General features: G+C 35.6%; 3 protein-coding genes across 6 annotated transcripts; 2 read left to right on the top strand and 1 right to left on the bottom strand.

Moving 5' to 3' along the window:
• The first annotated feature begins 1836 nt into the window (after positions 1 to 1836).
• Positions 1837 to 5531, top strand: LOC103834976 (zinc finger CCCH domain-containing protein 40). 2 transcript variants are annotated; one of them, XM_009111070.3, is made up of 12 exons: positions 1837 to 1969; positions 2096 to 2291; positions 3210 to 3320; positions 3449 to 3482; positions 3573 to 3714; positions 3810 to 3866; positions 3949 to 4046; positions 4180 to 4251; positions 4341 to 4570; positions 4639 to 4835; positions 5039 to 5176; positions 5258 to 5531. In XM_009111070.3, exons 2-12 carry the CDS (start codon positions 2165 to 2167, stop codon positions 5324 to 5326), a joined length of 1275 nt encoding a protein of 424 aa, XP_009109318.1. In that variant the 5' UTR covers positions 1837 to 1969; positions 2096 to 2164; the 3' UTR covers positions 5327 to 5531. The 2 variants fall into 2 exon arrangements, with proteins under 2 accessions (XP_009109318.1, XP_033142808.1); XM_033286917.1 differs by lacking the exon at positions 1837 to 1969 and adding an exon at positions 2467 to 3040 and having other exon boundaries at positions 2090 to 2291.
• Positions 5532 to 6076: 545 nt separating this feature from the next.
• On the bottom strand, positions 6077 to 8524 carry LOC103834969 (peroxisome biogenesis protein 22). Its single transcript, XM_009111059.3, has 8 exons — positions 8266 to 8524; positions 7831 to 8028; positions 7709 to 7756; positions 7411 to 7467; positions 7224 to 7325; positions 6797 to 6862; positions 6586 to 6687; positions 6077 to 6485 (listed from the first exon to the last, which is right to left on the bottom strand). Exons 1-8 carry the CDS (start codon positions 8380 to 8382, stop codon positions 6381 to 6383), a joined length of 795 nt encoding a protein of 264 aa, XP_009109307.1. The 5' UTR covers positions 8383 to 8524; the 3' UTR covers positions 6077 to 6380.
• A 28-nt stretch (positions 8525 to 8552) lies between these two features.
• On the top strand, positions 8553 to 13020 carry LOC103834958 (zinc finger protein CONSTANS-LIKE 12). 3 transcript variants are annotated; one of them, XM_009111049.3, is made up of 6 exons: positions 8553 to 10769; positions 11017 to 11656; positions 11745 to 11969; positions 12047 to 12330; positions 12422 to 12573; positions 12680 to 13020. In XM_009111049.3, the coding sequence occupies exons 2-5, from the start codon at positions 11135 to 11137 to the stop codon at positions 12549 to 12551; spliced, it is 1161 nt and encodes a 386-aa protein (XP_009109297.1). In that variant the 5' UTR covers positions 8553 to 10769; positions 11017 to 11134; the 3' UTR covers positions 12552 to 12573; positions 12680 to 13020. The 3 variants fall into 3 exon arrangements, with proteins under 3 accessions (XP_009109297.1, XP_033142818.1, XP_018514570.1); XM_033286927.1 differs by having other exon boundaries at positions 8553 to 11656; positions 12047 to 12097; positions 12146 to 12330; XM_018659054.2 differs by having other exon boundaries at positions 8553 to 11656.
• The last annotated feature ends 71 nt before the right edge of the window (positions 13021 to 13091 follow it).

Genomic DNA, 13091 nt, shown 5'->3' with positions numbered 1-13091 from the left:
AGATATTATGTATATGCTTTAAAACCTTTATTCATTAACATATGCTCCGTTTATGACATTTAAGTTGACTGCCTCATTTAATTTGTATAACTGAATTCTAAACCAACTATTGTATCTTCTCAAACATTCATCTATCATATATAACATAAGATATAAAAATTAGTAATCCAACTGGCCATTACATTTTCTAATAAAAGGCATAGAAAATTTAAATTCACATGAGTAACATTCAGAAGATGATGAATCAGATAAGCTTCCATGTCAATCCTTTATCTCATTGATGTTAATAATAAAATCGGTACAACCTCTAAATCTTTTTCTTAGGATCAATCCTTCATAAGTTATATATAATCCCAGATTAAAATGACCTGTTCATTAAATATTTGAACCAAATTTATCGGTTAGTATATATAATGGGCAATCAAAATATAAAAACAAATATTTTATGCACTATATATCAAAATAATCCTAAGATCGGTTTATTTCTATATTTGAGGCAAAAATAACTATTAAATCATCTATAAGTATTATATTTTTTTTCTAAACAATACAAACGTACCGAATAATAATTTTGAAAAAAATACATTTAGAACGCCTAAAATCACGAAATATTTAATACAAAATTGTTTTATAGTTTTAAAGAAAAACATTTACACCTTATCAGTTTAATCTCTAGAAAATTGGTTGCTATCTAGATATTCTAATCGTATAACATAATAATATTTTTCCTATTAACTGAAATCATAAAACAAAATCTAATAAATTAAAATTTATCTATATTCATCATATATTCATAAAACCTAAAATGAAAACTATAGCTACAAAACACCATATTCTCACACTCACATGTGATCATAATATTTAGAGTTTTTTTTTACCAAATGACTTGGAGTAACATCTATAATATTTTATGTATCAAAGACATTTTGTAGTAATAATTTTTAATAAATCACATAAACATAAATATTATCGAGTTAGAAAATACATCATACCAAAAAATTTACAATTTAATCATAAAATTTTGAATATAACATAATAATTTTTTTCTAAATATGAAAACAGCAGCAGATCAATATCTAAAGAGTACAAATAAACTTAATAAATAAAATTAACTACAATACCACTAAAACCGACCTATAAATTATTAAATAGTATCTAATTTTGAAATTTCTCGATTAACATTGCCCTCAATCCCTCATTTCTTCTAAATTTTTTTAAAAAAAAATCAGACTCAATGTTCCTAGAATCAAATGCAATTTTCTTACATAAATTAAAAAGTCCTTATTAACAAGGTTTCTTCTTTTCAAATCTAAATGATACGTTTTATATTTTATCATTTTATACTTTTTATAGAATATAACATTCTTTATAAACATAAAAAAGAAATATTGTTTTCTATTATAGATGAATACATTAAAGGAAATTTCATTACAATTTTAAAATTCTTTTATTTTTGAGAATATATATAAATAGTATAGAGATGATCTAATCTTGTTTAAAATTATGTTTCTAAATGACTAGTTTGTAAATGAAACCAATTTTTTTAAAAAAAAAATTAGTGGAAATATGTTTAAAATATTTTTCTATAGAAATTTATATCATAACTATTAGTTGATGGAAATTTAGATGTGACTATATATATTCATGTATAACTAGTGCTATATCATATTTTTGAGAAATAAATAGTTTGTCAATTTTTTTTTGTCAATTAAATTTATCAGATTCAGTATACTATATATATATATATATATATATATAAAGTTTATAAACTAATTTCCCTTGATTTATTTCTTAGTCAAATGTGTAGATGACTTATTTACATTTCTGTTAGAGGGGCAAAATAGTAAACTGGAGCTGCTCTAACAATATATATATACATATATCTCTCTGAAGACTTTTGGTTTCCCCGAGTCTTCTCCGTTCGTCCGACTTGTCTCTCCGTCGTGTGAACCGCGTAGAATCGCCTTTGGTAGGTCTTCGATTTCTCCCAGGCTCCTTCGAGAATTGTTACACACTCATTTTCATGCCCTGCCTATATGGATCCATTGAAATTTCTATGAAGCGAATGGTTCTGTTTTATGTTAATCTTGTTTAGGAACGAGACGGTGATGCTTTTTGTGGACTTTTGAGAGTTTTTTGATCTGAAGAATTGTATTGGTTGATTATGTCTTTGTATAAGACTAAGCTTTGTATTCTGTACGAGAAGAATGGTGACTGCTCGAAGCCTAATTGCACTTTCGCTCATGGAGTTGCTGAGCTCCGTCTTCCTGGTGAATCTTCTTCATTCAGAGGTAAGGAATCTCGTTTCTGCCTTTTTCTCCATAAGGCTGGCTATTTGATTCCGTAATCATCAAGTTTATGAGTAACTTTTCTTTGGTTGTACTGGTTATAATTTATCAATTTGTTTTACTGACTAGTTTTCTTTTCCTGCTGAATCATTCTGGAATATGGCTGTTCCATTTGCAGAAAGATAGCAGTAGTATTATTTATAGGAGTGGATTCTTCTTCTGGTCGTTCTTGCTCAATTTTATATTGGTTTTCTTTATTGAAAGTACATTCTTTTTGAAGATAACCATCAGTTATGGAATTTTTTGGGGGGGTATTTATTCTGCCACAATCATGGTTCTCTGGCTCCAAGATTTGGTGGCCAATCAGTGAATGTTATTAGGACACTTCTGCCATTTCTCATGCTGCCAGTTGTGTGTTTGGGTATTCCTTGTTCTTGGCTTCTTTGATTCTGAGGTGTACAGAGTCTACAGAGCATGACATTCCCATTGATTCTTGTATATTCAATCGCCTCACAAGCAGTTTCTGGGACGAACAAGTATGCATTGTCTCTAGGAATTGAATTTCTAGTTTTGGTGGATTGTGGTTTTCTTATTGAATGGATCTTCAAGGATTTTCTCTCGTCCAACATGATGCTGAAGCATTATCCTTTTCTGTGTAATTGAATGCATCTTCAAGATTGGTTGTTATTTATGGATGAGATACAGTGACTTTCATTTCTTTAGTGCCCATTTGTGGCTTTCTTCCACTCCTGGTAAGAAGAGGACTTTTTTTTGTGGTCTCTTTGAGCTCGCAAGTAAGCATCATAGCTTTATTTGTTGGTAGTCTTATCCAGGCGTTGTTGACTGGCATGATTCTGATTCGGAGTTCACATCTGTAATACAAGTTATGCTGTACTACAAAGTCTGTTTCGTTTACTGCAGGCAGACGTCACAATCTTGATGGTGACTTAAGAGATAAACTTGGTAGACACTTTTCTCCAGAGCGGAGACCTTCTTTGGACAGAAGTGGAAGAAGAGTACAAAGATTTAATGGTAAGATCTGCAGCTTTGGGTTTTTGGAGTTCTCTTGATCGTTAGTTAGGCACAATCACAACACTCTTATCAAGTTCTCGTTCTGGATTTATTCTTCTGATTATTACCGATGAGATTCAAATTTGCAGGACATGAAAATCCCAGGTCCTTTGAGAAGCGAAGGTATGCATTCTCCTTCCCTCGGTTCTCCTGTGGTAAATTGATGGTTTCTCCATGCTTTAAACTGTGTCTTTATATCTTCTATTATGACAGAGATGTAGACTACAGGGAGAACCGCAGATTTGATGAACGAAGTGATTATGCTGGTGGTTTGAAATCTGGAAGTAGGATTGAAGTCAGGGAAAGAGATGAAAGAAATAAGTTTCTGGGCTACAATAATGTTCTGGAAGAGCAGGTTTGAAACTTTGATCTTTTGTTATTTAAGGACATGGTTCTCTTTTGAGTAAGTTACTGTCATTAATCTAACCTTTCCTCTGGGATTATATGCAGTTAAAAGATGTAGAGCTGGATGTTAAGATGCTAACTGATAACAAATTACGATTGGAGGTAAACTTCTCCATTCCATAGTCTGCATTTTTCTTACGAGTTAACTTGACATATATGATTGGCACACTACTTTTGTATAAAGGCTGCTGTTGAAAGGAAGGCACGGGAAGCAGACATTCTTACTTCAAGGATCCAGGAGCTTAGGACCCAGTTGGATAGAGAGAAAGAGGAATGTAAGAGGTAATGGGTATTTCCTTCATGATGTTTGCTTGAAGTTAATTCAGATTCGATATACTCATAGTAATGTAATTTAGCAAATTCTAGACTAGATCTTCTGCTGGTGAGTGTTGTTCAATCCTTTTGTATGTCACAGGATTACTTCAAGCACGAAGAAATTTGTGAAAGAATATAATCGTTTCTTGCGGGCACAAGATGATGTAAAGAGGCAGGGCACTATCTATCCCTTTTTCTGATTACTTAAAGTATCCAATGCAAAGATTTCATTCAGTAAACGTTGCTTTGAAAAATCCGTAGGTCAGAAGCTCGTCTTCAGAAGTTGGGAACCCAACTGAGTACGTATCTTCTTGGAAATGAAGGCAATGACAGGGAAACAGACATCGAGATTGTGAGCGATGAAGAGAAAAATGGTCGGAATCTGAGAAGTGCTTCTGATTTGCAAAATGAGCTGCACAATACTTCTTCAGTGTCCAGGAAAAGACATTATGTGGAACAACAGTATACTACCAAAGAATCTGTTCAAGATGGTACTTATACGTCTTTGTTTAAACTAGTTTTAAGAAAATCAGTTGTTAAGTTTATCCATCTGTTTCAGCCTTGAGAGGAAGAGGTGAAGAAGATAAGTTGGAGAATGGGAAGAGTCCTTCTCGTTGGAATAGGGTTCCTTCGAAATCATTTTCCGAAGAGGAAAGTAGAGTGCGGAACGAGGAAGACGCAATGAACAAGTCCTCATCGAAGGAAGACACTTGGAAAAGAAGAAGGCTTTCTTCTGGCACCTCATCTAGCAATAAGGTAATACTCTTTTTTTCTTTTGTTTCACTTTCTTCTTCTATTGAAGAATGGCTTTCAATTTTAGCTGTGGGGAGAAGGATATTGGGGGATCAAGTCGAGTGATTCTTAAACTTTTAATCTTTCACGATAAAGATGTGTTTCTGCCTCTGGGAATTACTTGGTTTAAAGCAGAGATAATAAACTTTTTTACGGTCCTCCTGCAGGTAATGTCGTCTACGAGCATGGCAGCTCGGGTATCTGATGAAGTGGCAGAGTTTGATGAAGAAAATACTCGAGCAGCCAAAGGCTCTCCCCTCATATCTCTTCCTCCACCCCCACCTTTCAGAGATGCCCATTTTCATGTAAGCATCATCAGAAACTTGTCGGTGAACTAATATTGGATCCTCACTTGTGTTCTGAAAAGTGTTGTGTTGTGTGTCCAGGGAGACGAGGAGGAGGCCAAAGTCGATGTGAATGAACAGAGGAAAGCTGATGACGTTGACTCCGTCTGATCTTCATGTGAATCCATAACCGCTAAACTATCTAGACAGAAAGTATGTTCTTTAATTAATAGTATATGCTAGGGAAGCCTTACATTTTGTTCTGTGCAATACTTTAAAACAAAGTTTAGAATCGGTACATGATTATCTTTAAATATATTTAACCTTCGTTAATGGAGAAGGATTATTACATAAATAAGAATTTTTGTTTTTGTGATCCAGGAGAACTAATTAAGGCTAGATATTTAAACAAAAACAACCATTACAAGCTGGGGAACTAATATATTAAGTAGGCAAAGTTGAATATTTTTATGTTCTTGTGGCTTCAGAAACATAAAGTTAGGCGACGGTTGAATCTTCCTGGCATTTAGGGCACTTGCAGGTGTAACCATAATCTGCAAGTAATGCTTGTCTTTCTTTGTATGGAAGATCCTCGTCCATACACGAAATAGTTACCTGTTTTCATATGTGGATAAAAAAACTTAAGCTAGTGTTTGTATAATACAGTAGCGTTCAATTACAAATGGTAAGAGAGAAGACAAGGTGAGGGTACCTCTTCGTTCTTGCTGATAGGTCGTAACGCAATAGAGAAGACAACTTTAGAAAATGACATCTCAGATCACCTTGTTGGATGAATGTTGGATACCAACAAGAATCTATTTTTGGTCTTGGTTCTGTAAAAAATTGTGATTTTACATCCTGGTGTTGGTTAGTTGGATTGTTAGTTGGACTTTGGGTTCTTGTGGGTGTTGGTTATAGCAATGATCTTCTTAAACTTATTCTCTTATGAATGAAATTCGGTGAAAAAAAAGTTTACAACTTCACATTACAAGATCCCTCTGATGTGACAAAGTGAAGACATCAATGTAGACAAGACAAAGGTCCTTCGTTTCTTCCCTGAAGACTCTGCTAAGTTGCTAATATATATATATTACACACTTGGATACTTCCATATAGGAACTCACGCACTACTCTCTTACTCCATCAATATCAATACTCATCTGCGCTGCTTGCTTCCGTCAGAACAAGACCAGGATCAAATTGAATATTATTGAGTTTGTGGGTATCAAGGACATCCAAAGAACTGTTCTATTGACTGTGAGGTGAACACATTGGGAACCGTTCGCTCTGGTTTCGCTGCAGAGACGTGAAGCTGAAATTTTATGAACCTCTGGCAGTAGGAAAATACAAAACAATCAAAAGAAGAGAAAAATCAGTTCTAACAAGATTGTGGATCAGAATGTAAATGAAACAAAGAAAAGGACTTTTACAGCTAATTGTGTGCTGATTTCTGGATTTGTATCAATATGCCAGTCAGGTTCTAGTTGCCTTACAAAGGATGTTCTTCCGATCTCTGTACTACAAAACAGTACCTGCAAGTTTCCAAGTTTTGTCAAAATAAATGACCAATTCGTCTTGTTGCTTTGATAAGATTGCTGGAAAACTCTTAGCAAGTACAAAGAGTGTCCGAGAAAGCTGTACCTTATCTTTGACCAAACCACCAGATGTGAAAATGCCTGCAGTCTCTAGAGCCTGTAGAACTTTGGCCTGCATGTCAGTGCTCAAAATGTGAGTTTCAGAACCACTGATCATAAACATGCTCAGCAAAAAAAAAAGAAAAAAAAGAACGAATATTACAAGAATGCATACATGTCTCAAGCATTTAGTTGCACCAATGAACACATCCTCTTCATCTAATAATGTACATACATGTGCTTAAAAAACCTTCTTATCAAACACTATCCACTGATCAACTCTAATCTCGAAAAATATCCATGTTATGACCCATTGCCCGAGCTTTTAAGCCAATTATTTGCTGTCCCACGCTAGGGCCAAGTACCAACAGGTAGGCCAAGAAAAGAACATGAATGAGAGGGTATTAACTAATGGAAAAGAAGTTGTTACTCACTTCGCTTTCATCGTCAACAACTCTTTCCATGAGATACAAATCACAACACTTTGTAATCTCTAGGAGAACTTCCATAACGGATGACCTCACTGTTGCTTGTTTCTGCATACAAATTATGCTCGAGTCAGGTTACAGACAATAAAATCCAAATACTTACATGAATTATCAAAAAGGAAATGTTTACTACTTGGAGCTCCTCAGGACTTGATTCCTCAAGAATGACTCCAAGAAGACGGCATGTTACCTACAAATGCACATCCACACAGAGTGAAACTCAAGACAATAATAGGACTTTAAGTCTCGGATTAAAACAAAGCTGTCAGACGATTTAATCTCAGAGTTATCAGTAGCTCTGAGAAAATACATGAGAAGAAGATGTCTATGAACATCAAATGTATCAACCATGGAACATCAAAAACCATATTTCAATTTCAAGCGATAAGATAGGTTCACAACATTCTCAGTCAACGCAGGCAAGCAGTTACCTTCCTTCCTTCACTAAGTCTCTGCCTAACTATCTGCCCCAATGTAGGCTGCAAAAGAAACTTCATTCATAACAGAATCAAGTCTATAATAACTACATAGTACAAGAGAAACAGAATATTACTTTTGCAGGCTGAAAAAACTGATCAACAACATCTTGCACTCCATTATCCTCATCAGGAGCAGCACTAGAGGATTCAGGTGATTGCAACCTGCGTTTAGGTCGCCTTCTTTGAGGCTCCCCTGGTTGCGTTCTTATGGCCCTCCATGTGAATATCACAGCTATTGCAAGCCCCGCAATAGCACCAATAGATCTCGAATCCTAATTACAAGAACAACAATAACAACGAATCAAACTCTCAATAATGTTTAGATCTTTCCATCAAAGCTGAATCAATTCAACTGAAGAGTGAGTTCCTTACAGTGGGCATTAATCAAGTTATAACCTTTTAAGCTTAATTTTGAAATCTCCGGTACTAATCTAAAGCTAACGACTTTCCAGATCCGATTACAGAGAAACGTGTAAAGGTAAAACGAGAGAGAGAGAGAGAGAGAGAACCAGATTGCGAATAGGTGTAGAGAAGAGGCTAGACATCTTGAAAGCAACGTAACTGCTTAACCGTTTGATTAATCGAACGATCTCTTCACTAGGTGATGAAGACGACGACTCCGCCATAATTCAAAAAGCGTCGTCGTTTAATACGAACAACAATCAGATTCTTAGCTTCAAGCTTTCGGCAACTGGTCTCAAGCCAGAGACTTCAGAGAGAGGGAGACAACGAAGAGCAACTCTGTGGAAAGTCTAACTCTTTTTGACACGTGTCTTTTTATTGCGTGGCAATAGATAAGCGTGTGAGACCACGGTTTATTCCGTGGGGGTGCGATGGATGTGATCTGCAGCGATGAAGGCTATTAAAACGGTGCGTTTGGATTTTTTGTATTTTGTCATCTGAATTTTTGATGTTTTCTTACATGATAAACGCAATACAATCCCAAGCGTAAAAAAGATTAGGAGGCGAGTTTTGTTTGCATTTTGGTATTCTTTGTTACTTAAGCTATCATGGAGTATGATTTTACATGTGAAAAGAAGGAAACAGATGGATGAATTTGTGGAACGAAAACCACATGAGGAAAATGTTGGGAAAAAAAATCATGTAGTCAAAAATTAGAAAATTACAGTTATTTGAATTATAAAATCATAATCCTGGTGTAGTATACATGCATGAGCGATATTGATTAATTTTTATAACATAACTTTAAAGTAAATTCTTTAAAAATTTAAATTTTTAAAATTTAACTATCAGTTGATAAACTTTTTCCGCCAATCAAACGTGTACACAGTTAACCGGCAGAAAAGCTCGTATGTTGTACGTGTAAATACAACAAAAACTATTCAGCCAGACAATCTCTTGCTGGAGGGATGGAGTGTCACCGTTTTATAGCATCTCTTTTTCGATCGTGAAAAGAAAAACTCTCAAAAGCTGTAACCCTAAAATCAAGTAGGAAGCGAAGCTCCAAGTCCATTTTGTTCAAGTCCCTGTTGCTCACACCTGCAACCCGAGCGTAGACCTCGTTGGTGTAGTGCCTGTAAATTTGAAATCAGTTTTATTAAAAACACTTGTGGCATCGAAATCAAGAACTTGATGACATTAGTTATAAAACTAATCCTCATTTTAAATTGGTTATATATAGAAAGTTTATTTCATTTTCTAAATTGACAAGTATAGTCTTATAATGCATGATATATGTATATGAGAAGTGAAAACGCAGAAGTGACAAGGACCCTATGAATTAACATTCAATGAGACAACAAACGAATGAGTATGCTTATGAGCCAACCGGCCTATGTACGCATACCCGACCACGAAACACGCTGGGCTACATTTTGTGTATTTATATATCCTCTCAAGGTACTTCGCTATACTTATGATCGGTGCTCTCAAGCCGTAAACTCTTAGCTAACCACTCGTTTTGTGCGACGAGTTTCTCCATCATGTGGGAGATTATAGTCAGCATCTTGGAGTGGCGGCTTCCGAAACTTGTTCCACGACCGAGTCCGGTTCATCGTTTCCGGCTGAGGCTAGCATGGTGATTGGTGGGTTCTCCTCTCGTAAATGGGCCATGTTGTGTCCTTTGTTTTGGCTATGTATGTCTTAATTAGCTTGTAGGTGGGTGGTGGAGATACGATGAGTCTTAGAGCATCTGTATTGGTGGGATGAGGAGAGAGGGAGAGAAAGTCCCTTTTTGTTCTTTTTTTTTTTTTTTTTTTTTGGTCATAGAAGAGTAAGGGACAACCCTTAATTAAGGGCTTTTCTCTTCTCTTTCTTCCTCGGTTCCCACCTTCTTCCCCTAAGGGATGTCTTAAGGGCCTTCCAATACAGATGCTCTTACCCTGACGCGGAGATGTTATCATGTTTTGTCTGACTTTTGAGCAGCTGGTGAAGTGGACTGTGGATATGACATGTGTCACTTTGTAAGAAGAGAGGGTTCAGATTTTTTTTTTTTTTTTTCAGCAAATAAATCAGTTATCAAACAACTTTTTCCACGTACTTTGCTGCATATTCCTATAATATCTCGATGCAAATACTAAATTTAGTAATGTTAGATCCTATCCAATGTGAGAAAACAGCGTACACGTTAACTCTCTACATATTTCGGATGCATGCCATGGGGATTTTCACGTCAGATTTTTGTGGGACCGCGTTTTCACTAGTTATAAAACATAGCAAGCAACCTTTAACCTCTCTTAAGTTTTTGTTTTCACTTCTTCTTCTACTTGATTACGCCACGTGGAATTTAACTTGGACTTTTAACCACGTGGGCGAACGTTTTCACACGGTATAAAACCATAGCAATCCTACCTCTATCACTCTTTTCTTTTCCCCTTTCTACGTGATTTACACCACTGTAAAAACTCTCTCTTTCGTTCTTATCTTTCACTCGATTCAAAAGAAAATATTTTGTTTCAGCTTGTAATATGTTTTTATCGATACTTTGTAAATCCTCTATCAAAAAGTTTTGAGTTTCTCTACTTCACGTGAAGGTTGTGAATCGGACTAATACGTAAGTGTTTCTTCCTCTTTATAAGCTTTCAAAGCCAGTTTGATATATGTTTTCTTATCTGAAACCTACAAATTACAACATTTTTGTCCCGATTTAATATATTTCATCCCAAAACCCATCATGTATCCAAATTGCTACGATCTGAAATTCCAAAATCATCATTTTCTTTTTTCTTTTTTTGGTACGCAAAATCGTAATTTTCAATTTTGAGATAGCTCTAAAATGTTCATGAATCTCTGTTTTGCAGGATCTTACGTGAGTTTCTTGATCGAGTAATAACCAAAAGCGTGACACTAAATTTTATTACAAATCTCACAGATTCAAATTCTTATAAAGTATATTTTTGTTCTATCATATCTCAAAACATGGAGCCGAAATGTGATTATTGCGCAACCACACAGGCAATAATTTACTGCAAATACGATTTGGCTAAACTATGCTTAAAATGTGATGTCCATGTACACTCTCCGAATCCTCTGTCTCGCAGACACATGCGTTCTCTTATCTGCGAGAAATGCTTCTCACAGCCTGCCGTTATTCGCTGTCTCGACCAGAAGGTTTCATATTGCCAAGGATGCCAATGGCATGTACGCAGCTGCTCTGCTTTAGGACACAGACTTCAAAGTCTAGAGCCATTCTCCGGTTGTCCTTCTCCAACAGAATTTTCCAGAATGTGGTCTTCAATTCTTGAATCTTCTGTTTCCAGTTTAGTTAATCCATCCATTGGTTCTTTGCCCTTGGTTGATCCCAACAATGACATGTTCGAGATGTCAAAAATCAACGAGCTAGACGATTTGATTGGTTCCTCTTATTCAATGATGTCACAAAACATCACTTACATTCAGAATCTCAGTGATCAATCATCTTTCTTTTCTGGGGATTCTAAGGTACTATTAATAAATTGAGGACCTAACCAAACATGTTTCTGTAAGTTTTTGATGAACTATGTCATTCTCATTTGTGTGTGTTTGTCAGGGATGTCCTGATTTAATTCTAAAACTTGAAGAAGGCGAAGAAGATCTGTGCGAGGGACTTAACTTGGACAATGCGCCTTTAAACTTTGACGTTGGAGATGATATCATCTGCTGCTCGCCACAAGAACACATAGAATCTGATCAAACATTACCAAATGGTCCCTTGGCTTACAAGAACATCATATCTGTTACCGACTCAAACTTCACTACTGACAACCCTTTAGAGGTCACTTTTGCTTCTTTTTGTTTCTTTTGTGCAAATCTAAATATAACTACAATAAACTCAGCATAATCTATTTTCAGGCAACGTCAACAGGACATCAAGATTGCAAAAGTTATCATCAGTCAGGTCCGTTGCAAATGAACATCAACATTGGACTTCCTCTTCCGACATCTCCTATCTTGTTCGGACAGATCAATCCGAACATCAAAGGTCATGAAAGCACTGCAGTGGAATACCAGGATTGTGGTATGTCTACAGGGTTGATAATGAGTGATTCCCCATGGGAATCAAATCTTGAAGTTGGTTCTCCACAAACAAGGAATGAAGCTAAGTTGAGATACAAAGAGAAGAAACTCAAGCGCACGTGAGTTTTTCTTCTTTTTTTCTTATTAAAATTGTTACTGAACAGAGTTTTACAAAAAATTTTGATTCAAGATTAATTGTATGAATTGTAGTTTTGGGAAACAGATTCGATATGCATCTCGCAAAGCGAGAGCTGACACGAGAAAAAGAGTGAAAGGAAGATTCGTGAAAGCTGGCGACAATTATGACTATGACCCATCATCACCAACCACGAATCAATGAGTTTTCTTTTCCCTAAAACAACGTATGTCTTCTTCTCATGACGATGATGATATATGAGTAATTTTAGACGTCGTAAATTAGTTTCTTGTCGGAAAAGTAAGCCAAACTCTTTATCTTTTTGCCTACAGTTTTTTCTTTTTTGAATCGAGGAAATCAACATGTTTCGGCATGGGAACGTTGGAGTACTGCACGAAGAATGCTTAGACGTAGTGAAAGTGACGAATTGGGTGGAAAGCCAAAATGGGTGAAAAATATAGTAATTTTGCTTCGTTTTTTTTACTGAAATTCTTTTGTTTTTCTTTTATGTTTACCAATAATTTTCTAGCTTTTATGATAAATAAAGTACTATGTCTTTCTCCATAAGTTAGCTGTTTCAGAGGACGCGGTTAACGTGTCTTAATTAGGATTGTTAAAAAAACTAGTTCTTTTGTTTGCAAGTTGTAATAAGAACTGTCGAGTCTTTTCACTTGCTTTCTTTTTTTGCCCATGAATTTTTCGAACCAAAGATCAGAACAAGTCAAATTTATTAGCCTTCGTGAC

This window comes from Brassica rapa, chromosome A01 (assembly GCF_000309985.2).
Source record: "Brassica rapa cultivar Chiifu-401-42 chromosome A01, CAAS_Brap_v3.01, whole genome shotgun sequence".
Classification (NCBI taxonomy): Eukaryota; Viridiplantae; Streptophyta; class Magnoliopsida; order Brassicales; family Brassicaceae; genus Brassica; species Brassica rapa.
This window is presented reverse-complemented; position numbering and strand designations above follow the sequence as displayed.